The sequence below is a fragment of the Pagrus major genome, chromosome 12 (genome assembly GCF_040436345.1).
Source record: "Pagrus major chromosome 12, Pma_NU_1.0".
Classification (NCBI taxonomy): Eukaryota; Metazoa; Chordata; class Actinopteri; order Spariformes; family Sparidae; genus Pagrus; species Pagrus major.
Genome location: NC_133226.1, coordinates 5,002,970 through 5,022,210, shown reverse-complemented (window position 1 = coordinate 5,022,210; position 19,241 = coordinate 5,002,970). Strand labels below are relative to the sequence as shown.

At 40.5% G+C, this 19,241-nt stretch overlaps 1 protein-coding gene across 1 annotated transcript in view; it reads right to left on the bottom strand.

The window, feature by feature from the left end:
* LOC141005823 (transcription factor 4-like) overlaps window positions 1–18,397 on the bottom strand; it is a 232,452-nt gene extending 214,055 nt beyond the window's left edge. Inside the window, 3 exon segments of the mRNA XM_073477860.1 lie at window positions 12,543–12,615; window positions 17,942–17,980; window positions 18,326–18,397. Of these exon segments, the coding sequence (XP_073333961.1) occupies window positions 12,543–12,615; window positions 17,942–17,980; window positions 18,326–18,397 (184 nt within the window).
* Window positions 18,398–19,241: the final 844 nt, after the last annotated feature.

Sequence of the window (19,241 nt, the reverse complement as noted above, 5' to 3'; positions counted from 1 at the left end):
GCAGAGGTTGAAGGGGGAAAGAAGGAAGGAGGATGATGAGGAAGCTAAGAAGGAAGAAAAGATGACAAAAGGACGAAGTGAGGAAGAGGGAGAAGTATGATGAAGAGGAAGACAAGAAGGAAGTGACAAAGAAGGAGGGGAAACATGAGGAGTGTGATAAGTAGGGAGGTAAAGGATAAAGGAATAAAAGAGGCAGAGAAGGAAGAGGAGGAAGAAGGAATAAGTGAAGTGGCTGACGAGGAAGAGTGGTAGGGACAGGATGAAGAACAGAGGGAGGTGGAGGAGTAGTGATGGGACAAAAAACCGCAAGGAGAAAGAGGGTAAGAGGACGAAGACGTAGGTGGAATCAGCTGCCGCTACTGCGACATGTCTGATTCTTCTCAATTAACAGCCACCATTTTCACATAACACACCTCTTCTGCCTTCACTTTTGCCACTTACACTCCTTCACACACACACACACACACACACACACACACACACACACACACACACATACACACACATATTCTTAACCCTCAATTGCCACACACCTCAGGCAAACGTACAAGTTTCAATGGCGAAATTAAACCCCCAAAACAGTTTAGCTTGTCACACACTTGCACTTACAAGCATAAACACAAACACACACACAAACACACACACACACACACTGCCGCCTCCCAGAATAAGTTGGCTGTCTCTAATTGGAGTGGTGTTTGTTGCGGAGAGGTGTTGAGCGCCGCTGTAATTGCCAGGCAGGCTGGTTGACGTTCCCTGTCTCTTTATTTCTTAAGGACTGGGTAATTAGGCACGGTGACTGCGATTGTGCCGCCACTGCCGCCGGTACGAGTGAACAGGTGTGGTAGCAAGTGCCGAAAACACACGACACCGCGCCGACGTCACAGACCGACCGCAGAGAGAGGAGAAGGGCTTTTTTACCGGTGACGAGGAGGCCCGGAGCCGTGAGGCTTCACCAAAAGAAGGACTTCAACCATGTTCACCACAGGGGGGGGAGCAGGTATTCAGTCACCTTCAGCTGATTGGAGGAGAGGAAACGAGCAGATTGTGTGACTGAGTAGGAAAAGAAAAGACATCAAAACCAGTGAATACAACTAATAACCCCAAAAGACTAAAAGAGAGCGGGGCTTTGACCTGTGTACCATATTCACCACCTTAGTTTAATGTGTTGGCATGGTAACATTGGCTGATCAGCAGTAATCGCAAAATACAGCTGAGGCTGATGGGAAAGCTGATTAGCTTTTGTTGGTATTTGATCATATACCAAATGATGGATGAAGAGTCAGGAGATCACCCCACCTGATCAAACTTCATGGCAATCCATTCAGTGTTTATGACATTTAACGCAAACTGCATCAATTAACCTCTCGGTGGTGCTAGAGGAAAAGACCAAGATCCCCAAAGTTTTCGTTCTCTGGGGACCATGAATACCTGGACCAAATTTCATGACAATAGTTGTTAAGATTTTTGTCTGGACGAAATTAGGCTAGTGGGTCAGCTGACTGATATTGCCGTTCCTAAAACTAGCTAGCCAGTAACGTGGCTAATAAAAACACATGGGGAGCGTAGAGCATTAGTCATACAAACCCATTTCCAAAAAAGTTGGGACACTGAGTAAAATCTAAAACCTTTTATTTAGCCTAAATAAAAGAATATGTGATGATTTGCTCATCCTTTTTGACATATTCAATTAAAAACGGTACAAAGACAATATATTTAATGTTTTACCTCATTAGCTTAATTGATTTTGTAAATATATGCTTATTCTGAACGTTTCAGACAAGTTGGGACAGGGGCAACAGAAGACTGGAAAATTGTGGAATGCTCCAAAAACACCTGTTTGCACCATATTACCATGGCTACTGACAATAAGACTTACTGATTGGCTGGCAGGTATCTGTTCAAATGTTTTACTGGGACATTTTAACATAGGCTGAGTCTGAATGCGTGATATTGTTTATGACCACACTGTCTGTCCAAAGAGAAAAAATGGACAGCACCGGGGACATTCTGCTCTTCTGGCAGCCATCTTTATTTACCTTTGTTTCCTGTTTGTGCAGTGCAAGAGCTGTGTAGGTGGTGTTAGGAATGGGGACGTCACCTTCTTGTGTTAGATCCAGGAAAACAACAACAGAAAAAATGACCATGAAACATCTGGATGAGATGGACACAGCTGCAACTTACAATTCAGAAGTCACAACTTTCAGAAATAAGAACTCTTAATTCAGGATATACTTCATCAAACAGTTCAATGCTCCCAGTAACCAAGTAACCACTATCTATGACATCTACTTCACTCGCTGTTGACAGTGAACAGCATGAAAACAGAATCAGTTCATGTCAATATCAGTCAGTAATGAGGTGAGATGAAAAGCCACTTCGGTCCAATAATCAAGCTAACAGTGTTGCATTGTTGTTGCTCAGGAATGTGTAGACAATTAATAGCTGCTATACACTGTTCATATTCAATAGGTATAGGTATAAAAAACAACAACACTTTTTATTTCTTTATGTCTTCCTCCACTCTCCATTGTTCATGACTGGTTTATCCTGTGCTTTGAATATACAAATCAGACAGGTAACCTGCTGCAGGTGTAAAACAGATGCTTCAAAAACACAGGAGGAATACAAATTTCAATTCATTTTTATTCTTGATTCTGACATCCAGTTAAAACAGTTCAAACTCAGATTTTAAAGCTTTTAAAGATGTTGGACCTTTTCAACCTGTTTTGATTTGCAAATCATTGAAACCAAGCTTACTGGGAGAAATACCCTAAAACAAACTAAACATGAATGAGAATGGCACTCGGTCGAGTGCATACCTCCGCCAAGGCCCAGCAGTCCCCTTTAATACAATCAAGCCTAATCCAACATCAAACTCGATAGTCCCGTATCACTCTAAATATTAAACCATCCATAACTGCTTAACCATAATTTAAGCTCACCAGTTCAAGGATCTGCATCGAATTGTACTCACTCATAGACACCAGTCACTTAAATACACCATAACAACATAACATAACATAACGAATAAAACTATTGGAAAGAAATTTCCGGAGATCTCGCTGAATATAACTTTTTAAAATTTAAAGAAAGCACACCAAATCTGTCTTAATAAACTCAAGTTGAAGTCAAATAAAAGTCTGGATTACTAGACTTTGGTAATTTTTTAAGAATGCTAGACACAACTGAAAACTGCAACCCAATTTGCACAATAAATGTGAGCTAAACATTTCTGCAAAACCACAGATAAGTAAAACAGAACCGTTCTTTTCGTTGCGATTTTAAGTTGATTTCTAATTCTCTCTTGTCACAATTCTGTGCTTAAGCTCTGCTTAGGTTTACACACAAAAACCACTTGGTTAGGGTTCGGAAATGATCATGGTTTGGCTTAAAGTACCTGTCACAGATGGCGATGGTCCAACTTGCTGTGAAAAATAGCCAGTTTTGGTCACCACAAAAACAGCAGAAATGTCCCCAGGTGTCCTTAAAAATATTTGACTCAAACTGCGGTCGCAGTGTTGAAGCCTTGTTGGCTTGTGGTTAATGCCACCACCATCCCCTGCACATCCTGATGTGAAAGGTGGCTAATATCATGTGAACGTCATATGCCACAATTGGTACAAATGTCAACCTTTGATGCATCTGTGGTTTGCAGAAATGTTCACTGCTAACATTACATTCTGGCGACTGGGCTGAAAACTGACACCAGCTCAACCATCAATCAAATGAAAGGTGTCAGTGGAAGTCCTGAGCTTATTCCTCTTCCGGTATTGGTGAATCAAGCGTTGCTCAAAGTAATATTACTAAACCCAAAACACTAAAACCATGCAGTTAACAAGCCAAACTAAACAACTAAACCCAGTTAAACGTGACTCAAAGAAACCACACTGAACAAAATATCTAATCTAAACTGAACAGCCCAGACCAGCTCAGCACATCTCAGCATCGTCTTTGGGGAAAACATATGGAGCTCCGACTCGCTAGCAAGCCGGCCCGCCGAAGCAAGCGGCACGTCAATCTCCTGAGCTTTGAAAGAAAATACACAAATCCACCCCGAGTTCTCACAGACGCTAACCTTGAAATCACTGCCATTATTAGCAGAGTCATTATTAGCATTAGAAAAGCAAATGGGGCTAATAATATTTGCCATTATGGCTAAAAACGCCTATTAATCCCTAATCCGCACCACAATTAAGAGCATGGCTGGGTGTTTTTGTGAGTCGTTCTGCATTTCCTTTGCCGGGGAAACGAGACAATTTAACAGCCTCAGAGGCAGAGAGAAGGTGGGAGGGTGAGGTATTAAGCAACTGGCTCCTGCTCTCCATCTCTATTTTGAAAGCGATCAGCCGGGCTGTCTTTGAGTGACAGGCGTAACAGAGGCAGATTTGACTGGATAGAGACAAGAGGGTGGTGGTGGGGGCGTCGCTCGCTGCGTTGAGGCGCGTTATCAGTCTCGGTACAAGTGCATCAAATCAAACGGGAGAGGGGATATTATTAAAGCAGCCCCCTTTTTTCTCCGCTGTGAACTGTGACTTAATAAGCTATGCCAATTAGGGGAACAAAAATCAGGCATGCCATCGGGGCTGTATCTATCCTTGCCCAAATTTCTCTGCTAATGCGTGAAGCTCACTGGCAGAGGCGACAGCGCTGCTGTGTTTTTCAGTTTGGCTTTGACGAGAAAGAGAAGAAGAGGAAGAGGTGGAAGGTTGGACAAAAATAATATAAAACAGGATAAGGCTGATTGATTTTAGGATTGTCTCCCAGAGAGTTGATGTTTGTACAGTAAATATTATATATTTCCCTTATTGTCAATAAATCCCATGCAGGAACCAACAATGAATGTAACATACTAACTGATTTATCCCCCTGTGCAAATTTCAGCAAATGCTCTTAACATTTTTTTGTTTGACACTAATGAATAGAGTGGAATACACCTAAAAACTATCAGCAAAAGTTTAATAGTTTCATGTCTGACTTTGCAAACATTTGCCGTATCGTGATATACTTCATTATCACAAAAAATCTGTAATAAATCATGACAATGATGCCGACATATCGCCCAGGGTTAACTTCAGATTTAACTCACAACTCTAAGGAGTGTCCCCATTTTCAAGATTGGGACCCACAGCTGTATTTCCTCGACTCAGTCCCACATACACCATCCTGCTGCAGGAAATGCTCCAAAATTCATCTGACGCTGAAAATAGTCAAAACAAATTAAATATGTACCGCTGTGTGAGCAATGTTTGATAAGAACTACAGTGACCAGCTGTTTTAGGAAATTACTGAGGTTGTGAGCAGTTTATAAGATTTATGGCACCAGTAGGAACCACTGGGTTCAGGGCTCCACAGATAATGTAGAGAACTCTTAAAGCATTGAGAAAAACTAAGTTATGGTATTGAGACTGTGTTGTCTGTCTCAGTGTTTCAGCCGAGTCTTGACTGGCAATCTGTCCAGGGTGTACTGTGCTTCTCACCCAATATTTGTATAGGTAATGGCTGAATAGAATAATAGAAGGTTTTGGCCTATTTGTTCATGGCATTTGTTGAAAACAAGAAGAATTTCGGAGACTTCTTTTTTCTTCTTTCCTTTACCGTCTTGCTTGCTTGTTTTCTTCCTCCATTCTTTATTTTCCATCTTTGCTTTTCATTGCATCCACTTTACTACCTCCACCAAGGTGGTTTTGTTTTCACCCGTGTCCATTTGTTGGTTGGTTTGTCAGCAGGAATACACAAAAACTACTGAACCGATTTCCACCAAACAGGGATGGAGGGTGAGTCTCTGCCCAGAATAGACCACATTAACTTATGGTGTTGATCCGGATAAGAGGACAGATCCAGGACCTTTTTCTCACTTTCTTTAACATTGTGAGACAGGACATTTTTCAACATTTTTGTCATCTTCTCAGGAAATAATGCATGGATCCTGGTTGGAAAAAAATCTGCAGTTTTTAGGTGGCTGGTGAGTGAGTACAATTTAACGTGAATAAAGGCTGGGCCTTGGTGGCGGAGGTATGCACTCTACTTAGTGCCACTCAAGTTCCTACTTCTTTCTTTTTATGATTATTTTTTTCTTTTCCTTTCTTCCTATTCTTTCTTCATATTTCCTTTTCTTCCTTCCTTTCTTTCTTCCTTCCTTCATTTCTTTTTTCTTTTCCTGTCTTCCTGTGATTTTTTATTGTCACTCTTTCCTTGGTTCATTTCTTCCATCTCTTCTTTCTTTCTTCATCAGTTCCTTCTTACCTTTCCTTCCTTGTTTCTTTTCTTTCCTCCTTTTTTAGTTCCCTCTTACCTTTCCTCTCTCCCTTCCTTTTCTCTTTTTCTTTGTTTCTTTCTGCTGACACTTGAGGAAACACTTCCTCTATCTCCCGTTGCCAACTTTATGTTCCATGGCAACGGGGATGATGGTTTGCCCTCCTGCCCCAAAGCTCCCGTCCCATCCCCCACTTTGGTCCCAACTAGACACACACACATACATGTGTTCACACACACACACATTCAAAACCTCTTCAAATCTCTCAGACACACATTTTTCTGCCCAACACTCATTCTCCTATGAACACAGGCGTTTACTCTCTCTCTCTCACACTCACACACACACACACACACACACACACACACACACACACACGCACACACGGGCACACACACACCTCAGTCCCCTTCCAACACCACTGACAGGGAGACAAACAGCGGATCTGAGAGGTTATAACAGCGTTAAAAAAAAGAGGAAAAACACTGAAACCAGCCAAGACCTGAAATAGACGAGTGGCGGTGGCAGCGGTTTTGACAGGCAGAGTGAAGCCGCTCGCTGAACGGCTCCATCCAGGAGGAGATTAGAAACACACACAGAGTTTGAAGTGTGCATTATCTTTCCAGGGATGATCCCAAAATAAACAACAACAACGGCAAAATCTCCCAATAATTAAAACGCCTAATCCACTTCCTGGTTGGCGATGACCGTGGGCTGAGCGTGTCAGCTGGGACTCGTGGGGATTGTGTGGCGTTTATGTTTAGACGCTTTTGTGCTTTAAGGTGAATTTATCGCCAAAAATACGAGGACTTACACCGAATGAGGAGAGGGCTTCAAAACTGAAATTTATTCACAGCATTGTGTGCGGCTTGTCATTTCAAAATTCAACCTCTACGTGAGGCATGTTTGGAAAAAATGTCACTCCTTGTCCTCAAAAGCATCAGATAAACCAAATCCTAAAACCTGTTTTATTCCTCTGCCTCTCTGCATGACTGACATGTTATTTTTACACAACACTTGTGTTCCCCGCTTTCATCCAAGCTCTTGTCTCCTTTATGTCCTGATTTCGCTGTAGATGTTGTATTTTTTAAGCCATGTTCGGCAACCTCCACCTGTTTTCAGAAGAATTTACTGTTCTGTTCTTTGTGCTCGGGACTTCCTGTATTGTGGCAGAAGACCTCTGTTAATATAGGGAGTTTAAATGTGAGTGTGTGATGCAGTAGTGTAGTGCAGTGTGGGTATCTCTATAAAACTTATTTTCCTCAAACTCTGTCATAAATTAATGCAATGTCTTATTCTTTAAAGGTTCTATTAGTAATTATTATCAAGAGGACCTTTTAGGGGAGGGTTTTTTTTGTACATTCGAGAATTTATAGATTGGTTGGACATAAGAAAAAAAAGTAAGCTTTTTCTTGACAATTAATTGAAATTACATTTGTTTTGTTTAGGGCTATACGATAAATAATTTCAGTGTCAACATCACAATGTACAAATGCACAACAATTGACATTGCAGAATGTTCAATGTCACGTCAGGCAAATCAAACACGACATGCTACAACTTTTTTGCTGCTTGACACAAAAGGAAAACTATCTTCCATGACTTATCTACAAGAGAAGTCTGCCTGATACTACTATCAATTTAATGCACTTTGTCATTTCATGTTTTCATATCACAATATTAATCACAGAAAGCAAAACTATTGCAAAATCAGTTTTTTCCTATATCAAGCAGTCGTAGTTTTGTCCGTCATTAGCTATAAGTAGTTTAAGTAAGTTTCCATCCACATGTAGCGCAAAATTTTGCCAATTTTTTCAAAAGCTTGCTAAAAGATAAAGTGAGTAAATGCACATTTCAAGCCACTACCGTTACTATAATACTGGTCTGTCTGATGTTGAACAAAAATTGAACGGGACATTAAAATTCAAGATCAGGGCATTTTCAAGAATTGCATGCTTCTCCTTTAACTTTAACCTCTTGAGGTCATAACACTTTCCCAAATCCATTTGGATTCGGATTACTTCATAGTTTGTGAAGAGCTGACATCTTGGAGATACGAAAACATTTTTTGCATTCTTATTCACCAGTTTCGGGGCCCCTTGGTGGCCCCTGAACCGCTGCTAAGTCCAGTTTAGGCCTTGAGCCAAAGCTGCTCTGTTTAGATTTTACAATGTCAAATAAACTGATATCAATGAATAAGACAAGATAAGATAAGATAAATTACTCACACCCAAGGAAATTAAAGTGTTGAAAGTGATGAGTATACTTGACAGGAGTGAACTTGAACGTAACGTTTCATCTTTAAATACATCTCTAAATGTAGTTTTTTAGAACTTGTCTGATATCTATGACTATTAACCTGAACCTTTGTGGACCCGGTTTAGTGTTGGTGCGTCCCAGCCCCTGGCCTCGCCCCAGCCTTTTGAAACTGCTGCTCTCATGGTTGTGGAGGTCTATAGAGTTCTAATTAGCTGCATTCACAAACAGCGCCAGGCTCATCAAAATGCCGAGGCCTGCAGAAAGCCACAGCAGGGGTGAGCGGAGTGTGTGTGTGTGTGTGTGTGTGTTGCGTCTTGTACATGTGGGTGTTTAGATGTGTGTGCACGAGAAACAGAGTGTGATTTGTGTGCAGGGATGAGTGCATGCGTGTGTGACACCAGTGTGTGTTCCTGTATCAAAAGCAAAAAAAAAAAAAGCCTACAACAATCTCAAAATGAAGATACACATCGAAGCAGCAAGCCGAGGCCTAACAACCGCTACAAATTCTACATAAACTGTGTCTTTTTTTCCCAAAATCGGAACATTTGTCGTCCTTCCTCACATTTGTATGCACGGCACGGGAGCAAACAACACCACCGAAACCGCAGAGCACAAACAACAACAACCACATAACGAAGCAGTAAACAAAGAAGACGTCTCGACATCTCTCTGTTTTCCAGCCAACAAACAAAATGGCTTCCGAACACCGTTATGGGCAAATAACATGAGCGGGAGCAACAGAAACGACCCTGCTGTTTTCTGTGAAAAGCTTCCAGGAATGATTTAAAAGGAAAAGTATCGTCCTGCTCTGAAGGATGTAGGTTGTGCTCATCTCGTAAAGACTGTGGATGTTATAGAATGTGACACATGTAGTAGAATAACATGCTCTGAAATACATGAGGGGAATGCAGCAGGACCTGCAGCCTCATGTATGTTCAAAGCAGAGGTCAAATATAGAATGAATAGAGACAGGAGGATCAGGAGAGAAGTGGAACAGAGTGGACAATTTGTTTATTATAATATAATTGTCTAACAAATACTCATTGCAACTATTGTCAATATATTAGAATATTTGAGATTTTTATATATAGTAATTTAGCAACTTGTGTTTTTCTGTAGGGAAGTCTGTTTGTTCATCAGCTGATTTAAGCTGACTGGTTTATTGACCGACAACCAGTTAAATAGCTCACTAAACATCAAAAAGACTCACAAACTTCATTTTTTCAACTATTTGTGACGTTTTAAAGGTGCAATATGATGTTAAGTCACATTTTAGTACATTTGAATATTGTCAGAGATGTCTGTGTACTGTGTTGCAGATATGTCTACTGAAGTTAGCATGCTAACCAGCTAGCGCCAGCCCGTGTCAAAGTGGTGTTACTACTTTGTACCTCAAGAGGTAATAGTCCGATAGCTGCCATTGTTTCAGCCGGGAGCCGCGTACAAGTGATGAGTTGCTACATTTTACAAGCTCTCTCAGCCTTTTTTGTCTAAAAACTAAACAAAATAAACATACAAAATGTCACTAAAAGAAATATTCTTCAACATATTTATATTTTCATAAAAATACGATCGTGCACAAAATTATTTTACTGAACTAGGACAAGCTTATTTGCTTTGTTCACTCATAGTAAACACATTTCATTCAAGCTCAACAGAAACAAGGACAGTTTTAATATACTGCACCTTTAACAATATAGGCAAAAAAGTACAACAGCAGCTCTCAGCAATCACTGGCACATTTCATCATCACTCCATAATCAATGATTTAAAGGTGTTGTCTTTTTTAAGTGGAACAACTCAGCTGGGAGAAACACATCTGCACATAAACACAACTTTCAGATTGACTCAGTAAGCAGGCATTCAGGCCGTTAACTGGTATGAATCCACAGGTAATGTATGCTTGCACTTGTTTAATTCACTACCACAGCACTTTGTTAAATGATGTCACATTGTGGTTTGGTAAAGTGGAGTCAGGTTCAACTTTTTTTGCCAGATGACCCTGCAGGATGTTTGCAGAGCCCTCTGCGTCATAGCCCCGCCACGTCGCAGGAACGGATTCACAAAGGGCTAAAGTCAGTCTGAACGTGGCCTAAGTAACTGACTGACCCAATCAAATAATAACACACTGATATATTAATGATGAACTCACTGGTTTCCAGACTGACTGGATGGACAAATGAATGAATGAATGAATGAACAGATGAATGAATGGCTCAGTGTATTACTGTAAAAGGGCTGACTTGCACATGAAGTACTTTTACCAACTCCTTTGCTAATCTGGTAACTGACTGACCTGATGGAAGCACAAATGAATGGGTGAAGGTATGACACATCAATCACTTACTAACGAAGTGACTCACTGACTGACTGGATGACTGGGTGAATGCTAGAGGTGTGAATCTGCACTGGCCTCACGATCCGGTTATGATTCACCTGTCAACGATTCACATCCTCACTTTTTTGCACATGGCTAATTTTTCATCAAACAATACAAGCAGTCAGATAAATCTGAACTCTGTTTTTATTAAGAAAGTCCAGACTAGACCAGTCTACAATATAAAGAGCTGCATCTTTTCAATACCAGCATCTGTGTGACCCACCTCAGTACATACACATTTGTAAAAAGAAATCATTCTACAGTGCATTACAAGTGTGCTGTAATCTACCAAAATATACTAAATGTGACAAACATCATAAACATGTCTGCTGTACGCACCTCCACCTCAGAGCTGGGCAGCGAAGTTGACAGGGCTTCATCAATTCTTGGCTGAATAACTAGGCTTGCTGTGTTCTTTATGGTTGAAGATGTTAGCTCAGGGCCGAAGCAGCTTACGTGATTCCTCAAATTTGCTGTATCGCCAACGTACTTAATTGTTGTGAGGCTAATTTTACACACACAATCTGCCACGATGGATCTTAGAATCGAGAACATTCCACACCCCTATCGAATGAATCAATAACACAATACCTACAGACTGACCGACTTTCTTCACCAGATTATCCCTCACTGATGTACTGACTTAATGAATGAATAAAACAGAACACTACTGACTGCACAGTTTAACTTCACATTCAGACACTCACATCCAGAACATTTCAAAGTCAAAGCCACCATGTCCCACCACTGATTAAACCAAACTGTGCCTGCTCCACACCAACAACACCACTGTGTAGAAAAACACAGTGAACAGATCTGCACAATACACACACACACACACATACAGAGGCAGGAAAGAATGAGAGCAGCAAATCAGAAAAACAGGAAGTCTCCTTCAGGAATGAATCTGAGCAGCTGAAAAACAAACGTGTTGCCCCGAAATACAGAAACATGAAAAATCACAACATCACCTCACGGCTGTATTTTACACCGCAGCGTTCATATGTCATTTACTGTGACGTACAGCAGGAACAAATACATACAAACTACACAATAAACGTCACACATGGGCACATATTATACAATTCCACCTTGCTGGTCAATGTCAATACACTGCTGAAAATAGTCCCCAAGAAATGCACAATTTCCTCCTGTTTGAGAAGCATCTGCTAAAAAACTACAGCGACCAGCTGTATTTACGTCTTCTGTGGGAATCAGTGGGCTCAGGAATGCCACAGACAGGATAGGTAAGTATTAGGATAGATGAACATGTAACCAGAGCCATACACTTAACCTCACTGTTTGAGCAACATTTGACGTTTAAAGCATAATTTTGGTACAAAAGACAGCAACCAGCTTAACATCAACACCAGCCAGTGTATTTAAATAACATACGAGCAAGTTACAGTTTATAAAGACAAATCCTGCAGTTTTTCCAAGTCTTCTCAAAATAAAACAAAAATCATCCACAAAGAAAAACAGCATCAAATCCAAATACTGCATCTGCATGTACAGAACATGGTTACCAACACAAGAAAATTCAAACAGCAAGCGAAGCAGCAACGAGCAGGTGTAAAAAGAGGGGGAGGAGGAGGCTGAGTGAAGGAAAAGAGAAGAAGAAGGGAAAAAAAGGAAAGGGTGACGTACTTGAGCCGGAGAAATGTCCGCTCCCCAGGGAGGTCGGCCCGTTCTTTCCACTGCTAACAGGAGGGGAAAACATCTACAAGACAAACAGAGCGCACATTACCTCGGAGAGCACTGACACTGCAGACAGCAAGACACATCTCTACAGAAACATCACTGCAGCTACACATGAAGAGCTTCATTCCAAAACGCCAGGGCAACATTTGGCAGCAAAATGCTGCTGCAAGATGCTAATCACATTACAATCAAATTAACAAGGAAATATCTTAAATTTAATTATCGCTCAGTTATCTTTATTTCCATCATATCAAATCCTTTTTTTCTGCTTTTTAAATAGGAGATATGTTGTTTTGGAAGGAAACTCTGTGTGATATTTATCAAGAAATCAAGAAGTCCATCATCACCGGGGCTGGGTATCAGATGTTTTGGTACCAATACCAAAATGTTATGATCTTTTCTATGTCTTACGTAAAGAAATATAAATATGTTTTATTTTAACAAAAGAAGCCAAAGTTTCAAATTTTGATTGAAATCAGGATCTATCTGATCAAAGATTCAATAAACAATCTTAAATCTGACGAGGACTTAATGCCTGCAGACGTGGGACAATGTCACAAGTTGTAAGTAAGTCTCAAATCTTTGCTGTAAAGCCTCAAGTCATGACCAGCAAGTCCTGGGTTTAAGTCTTAAGTCATGACAATCAAGTCCCACAAAGAGTCCAAGTTCCAAGTCAAGTCCCATATCAAGGCCAACAAATGCTGAGTCAAGTCCCAGGTCAAGACAGGTACATCCTACACCAAGCCGCAAGTCAAGACTAACAAATCCAAACTCAAGACAGGTAAATATTGAGTTTGATGGGAAGACAGATGAATCCTAAGTTTAGTCCCAGGACAGGTAAACCCCAAGTCAAGTCCCAAGTCTAGACTAACAAACCCAAAGTCAAGACAGGTCTCAAGATGTATGGAAAGACCAATAAGTCCTGAGTCAAGTCCTAGGACAGGTACACCCTCAGTCAAGTCCCAAGTCAAGACCCAAGTCAGGACCCATGGGACTAAAGGTAAGCATCAAGTCAGGTCAAAAATAAAGACTGCAATCATGGCCAACATGTCTCAAACCAGGTCCAAGTCCTTAACTTTGTGTAAAGTCAGTGTGTGCCCTTCACTAGATCTAACACCAGTCAGCACGGTGAACACAAATAATTATTTTTTTTTAAATACTTTTTTTAAACATTTAACATCATATCATTCTAGCTAGATGAGTTGCATGTTGATGTTTTGTCGACTGACCACAGCAGTTTTGCCGTTTCTGAAGTATCAACGTGTTGTTGATTTTTTTTAATTACTCATGTTTAAAGATCCTTCACACATGTATTGTCTGACAGTAAAAACCGTCAATTCAGTCCATTCTCAATGTATGTGCACTGGAGACTTCAAGGTTCCACATCACTCTTGTGTATGCTGAATATTGGACCAGGATTGGCTTCCAAATCATGCTTGTAGGCCCGCCTCTTAAAATCAGATTTTTAAATGAGTACAGGGAAAATTTACACTTTGAGCGAAAAATGTGAGAACAGCCTTCTAGTGTCAAACTCTTCACGTACATCATTCTACACAGTGAAGCTCAAACACTCAACTGGAGCACACTTTGACTGGAGGAGACTTTCATTCTTAGGCTTGGTAAGAATTCTAAGTCATTCCAAGTCAGACAGCTAGAGTGTTAAGTCACTAGTCATCGGTGTTAAAGTCAACAGTTTCTTTTCTAAAGTCATCAGATTTGTGACTTGAGTCTGGCTTTGGTCCATGTCATGACTGAAGTCCACACCTCTCGAGTATTTTCAATACTTTGGACACATTTGGGTCTGAACTGGAAGCGTATTGATGTTTGATACCCAGCCCTAATGATCACACAGACTCTCAGCTCAGAGCTGAACACAGATATGAAGAGTTCATTTTCCAAAACACTGTGGGAACATTTTTGGGAAGCATCAAATACCTCATTCAGCATCTGTGAAAAATAAACAGGATGAAATTAATCACCTGCTCACCTTAATTATAAATGGGTTTTTCATTCACTTTCATTCATGTCATTTTTGCCAAATGTTGGACAGCTCATTTTGGAAGGAAACACTTCATATCTACTTCATATCTGACTTAAACATATGAGATAATCATCAGAACTAGTTACCATCTGCTCTATACATCTACAGGAAAATCAAGCCCACGTTAAGACAGAGACTGAAGCTGAAAACTGAGTCCTGCTGTTTTACTGTAAGAGCTACTGTAAAGCTTCACAGGAGAACAGTTCACATTATCAAAGTGAGACATCTGACCCCGACAGATAACCTCTCTGGATAAACATCAGGCCTGTGTGTCGGGCTGTTTGATGGTGGAATCTCAGTGATGGTGAACACACTTTCAGATGCTAAAAGCTTTTCAGGATTTGAGGTTTTGAGGGAGATTTTCTTTTCTTTTAAATCGACCACTATATAAGCAATTTAGACCCTGACTAAGACAATAGATGCTTGATCTGTCATTGTTCTTAATACAGCCTGCGGGGCCTTATAAGTGTGTGTCTCTGATAACGAGGCTCCTCGTGCATTCGATCTCCCTCACGGCTGCGATGAATAAAGAGGAAACAAATGTTTGCGAGCTGAAAGATCTAATTCTGATAATCAGGTCTATCGATATCCCAGTCGAGGCACTTTGAGCTGCTGGTGTCAGCTTGTGGGCGTGCAAAGACAGATGATCGCATAAATTAATGGGACGGGCCTGCGTTTATAATGAGAAGAGAGGCACTGTAGCTGCTGCTGCCCTCCTTTGTTTGAACATTTTTTCAAGAAATATAATTTAAGACGGGCTGATTGACGTTTTTGGAAACCTGTAAAAAATGAGACCCAGGACAAATGTCTGTAATATTCCTGTGATGTACCACAGACACTCAGGTGCATGTCTGTGCTCCCAAAAAAAAAATGATTTTGTTGTATTTTTGTCCATAATTATAACCCAATAATACTCCTAATGTGTGTGCAATAAATGAGGAGTGTGTTGTGATTTAACTTGACTTAATGGCCACCTGTAATATTACTATTGAGCTTTTCATAGTATTTTATGCTGTACAAAGGCTTTCTGTTCACATTATTAAAATAGTTTACACTATTCCAGCAGAGGTTTGTTAGGTCTTTATGGCTCAACTATGAATTTAATGATCCTATTTCACTACAATAGTTTTAAAAAATATTCTCATATGGATTAACATATGTCTGTGGTACTTTTTTATGAATGTAACTGTCGTACTCTAAGCGTTTTTGGATATATGTCACTTTAACATTCCTATAATATTCCTTTAATGTTCTTATGGAGACTTGAGAGAATGTGTGTCCCACTAAATGATGAGTTTGCAGTGATTTTATTGGACTTTTGTCACCTATAATACCTCTATAGAGACTTAAACAATGTATTTATGGTATAGCCACAACAGCACATATTTTTAATTATTATTATACTGCTATTGAGGCATGTTACACATCTGTGAAAATCAATTCTGACAAAACAGCGATCTTATTGTGTGTCATTTGTTAAAAATCTCATATTACAATCCTATAATATTCCTATAGCACTCAGAGATTATCATGTTTGTTTATTGTACAGTGAGTGTATACATACTGTGTGACCTATAGAGTTTCTACAATATTGGAAAATCACTGTGGTGTGGCTATAAGTGATTAATGTGTCAGTTATATTCCTCTTATAATAACAAAAAAAATGTATCTTTATATTTCTATAATATGCCTACAGAGTCAGTTCCAGTGTGTGTGCAGGCCTCAGCTGTGATTCTGTATCTATTTATTGCATTGACATTTCAATACAGATTTAAAGGTATATTTACGGGGCTTTTTACCTCCTATTTTTGCGCGTCACGCAGCATCAGTCGCCTTATTCGCTACAGCAGTCTGATCTTTTGTGACATCATCATGTTCACGCTGTCTTTCTACGTTTCATAACAGGGTTTTATGTAAGTCTTATTGAGTAAATGTTACTATAACTTTCCTGAAGTGTTGTTATGGAGCCCTGAGAGGACGTGTGTGCCACTACATAATGAGCCTGCAGTGATTTTATTGGACTTTTGTCACCTATAATACCTCCATGGAGACTTTAACAATGTATTTATGGTTTAACCTACACAGGCCTATATAACCATGACAGCACATATTGACAATTGTTAGAATATTGCGATTGAGCCGTGTTATACGCTATGTCATTTGTTCAAAATCTCATGCTAATAGTCGTATAATATTCCTATAGCATTCTGAGATTATTGTATTTATGGTGTAGTGAGTGGAAACACACTGTGACCTAGAGTTTCTTTAATATTTTAAAAAATCACTCTACTGCAGCTATAGGAGATTATTGTGCAGCTTGTATTGCTCTTATAATAGATATTCCAATCATATCTTTATAATATCCCCATAATAATCAGTTATGTGTGTATGCAGGCCTCAGCTGTGATTTTATAATATAACATATCTATCTATTTATTACACTGACATTCAAATACAGATTGATATGTGCATGTATGGGGCTTTTGTCTCCTATTTTTGAATCTCATGCAGCATCACCAGTCCCTCTTGATATTACGCGTTAATAGTGCCTCCTGTGATATCTCTGAAATATTCCAGGACTACTCCAGTTCCACTTCCACCGCGTGCACAGGCCTCAGCTGTGATCTAATTTGTTTATTGCGTTAACATTCTTGCAGAAACTTACGATATTGCATGAAAATGCGGTTGATTTTCTCCTCCTGGATTTTGTGCATCTCAGACATCATCACCCGCCTCATTCCTTCAGTTATGTTATGATACCATCGTGTTCACGCTGTCTCTCTCTATACGTTTCATAACAGGATTAATGTAAGTCCGGTTTTTTTTTCTTCTCCTCAATTTGGAGTGTTTGGGATTTTTTTTTTTCTCCCCCTCCTCCTCTTCAGAGCAAAAGTTGCTCCCAGAGGAGGAGAGGCGCAGAGAAAACATGGCCGAGAGCGGGGACGCTGTTTCCTGTCCGTCAAGTTCACAACACGGGCTGCTCCTGAACCAAAAAAGCGCAAACTTTTACGCGGAGTCGTGAGTTTGGATATTGAACAGCCTGCTGAGGGAACAGTTAACATGTTCTCTGTTTGTTTGTTTGTTTGTCTATCTGTCTGTCATGCAAGGTTTCATGATCCACCATCGAGCCTTTTGCATCTGAAATATTCTGTCCAGCCCCGGTTGCAGAGTGCATGGAGCAGCTCATCAACTCACACAGACATTAAAAATAAAAGAAACATTTTCTAAATCCTAGCATGGGCTAAAAAAAAAAAAATCAGGTTTACACATTAAGAAACAAAGGACTTAAAATGAGATATACTACCATGGATGTTGGGAACATTTTCAAATCGCTGTTTCGCATCTATAAGACAACAAAATTACTAATGCAGCATCACAATTCTCTGCACACACACACACACACACACACATAAGGAAAAAAGAAATTACAAAACCAACAATATGCACTGACTTTTTCTGCAAGTTACTCTACATAAACACAACTTTTTTTCCGTTTTTTTTTTTGTGCAAACAGTTGAAAAGACTGAGTGAGGTAAAAACATAATATGCAGCTTATGTGCCGTTAAACATGTAAACAGTGGTGGCTCTATGAAGCCTACAGGACGCGTTTATTCTCTTTCTACGGCTCCTACTGTCACACTACTCATCATATTCATATTAACAGTAAGAAGAAGGTGGGTTTCCTTACCGCGCTGAAATCCAGTAAGTCACTCAGTTCCTTGTCTGTTCCCAAAGCTGCCATCCGCTGTTGATGATGCATTTTAGCAAAATCGCACGGACCTAAAACATGGAAACAAATGCAGAGATAGATAGACAGAACAGGATAGGTAGACAGATTGATAGATGGGGAGATAGAGGGAGGGAAGAGGAGAGAAGAGAGGAGGAAGACCTCGGCTTTTTTTGCGCACCGCTCCGCTCCCGGATCTCTTTTTCCTCCACAGCGAAATAAATCCAGTAAAACAACCTCAAAGCCTCGATCACAGATCTAGTTTTCTTTCATCCTCGGAGCAAGGGGCTCAGTCCCGGGTTCCTGGTTTTGGCAGCAGGAAATAAATCGCATGAAAAAAACTGACAGGAAATAAAAGACTGGGGGCGACAGGACGGGAGTCTTTTCGCGTGTGTTTTGGTGTGTTTCCCCCCAGCCAAAGAAGTCCGACCTCTCCGCGCTAAGACGCAGTTCGTCCGCCGCGGCTGACTGTCAGGCTCACACACGATATAAATAAATAACACACTGTGTCTCCGTGAGCCTCTCAGGGAGGAAAAAAGATCACCTCACAAATGTGCAGTGGCTGTTTTGTGCGTGTGTTGTGTCAGTGGAAGAGTCCAGGCAGGGTGAGCGCTGCTCCTGACCGGGCTCAGGGTGCCCTCCGCTCGGCTGCGGGTGCTGAAGATCCCCGGGTACGCAGGACGGATCCCATGTGCGTCTGGCACAGCCTCGGTGTGATAAATGTGTTCGTGCGGCCACCTAGCTTACATTCTCGTCTAACACCACCGCGCCGAGCACCGAGCTGCTGCTGCTGCTGCTGCTGCTGCTACAGGAGAGAGCGGAAAATCTGCAGGAAAAATAAATAAATTTAGAAAGAAAAATTGGTTTGTTGGTTTGA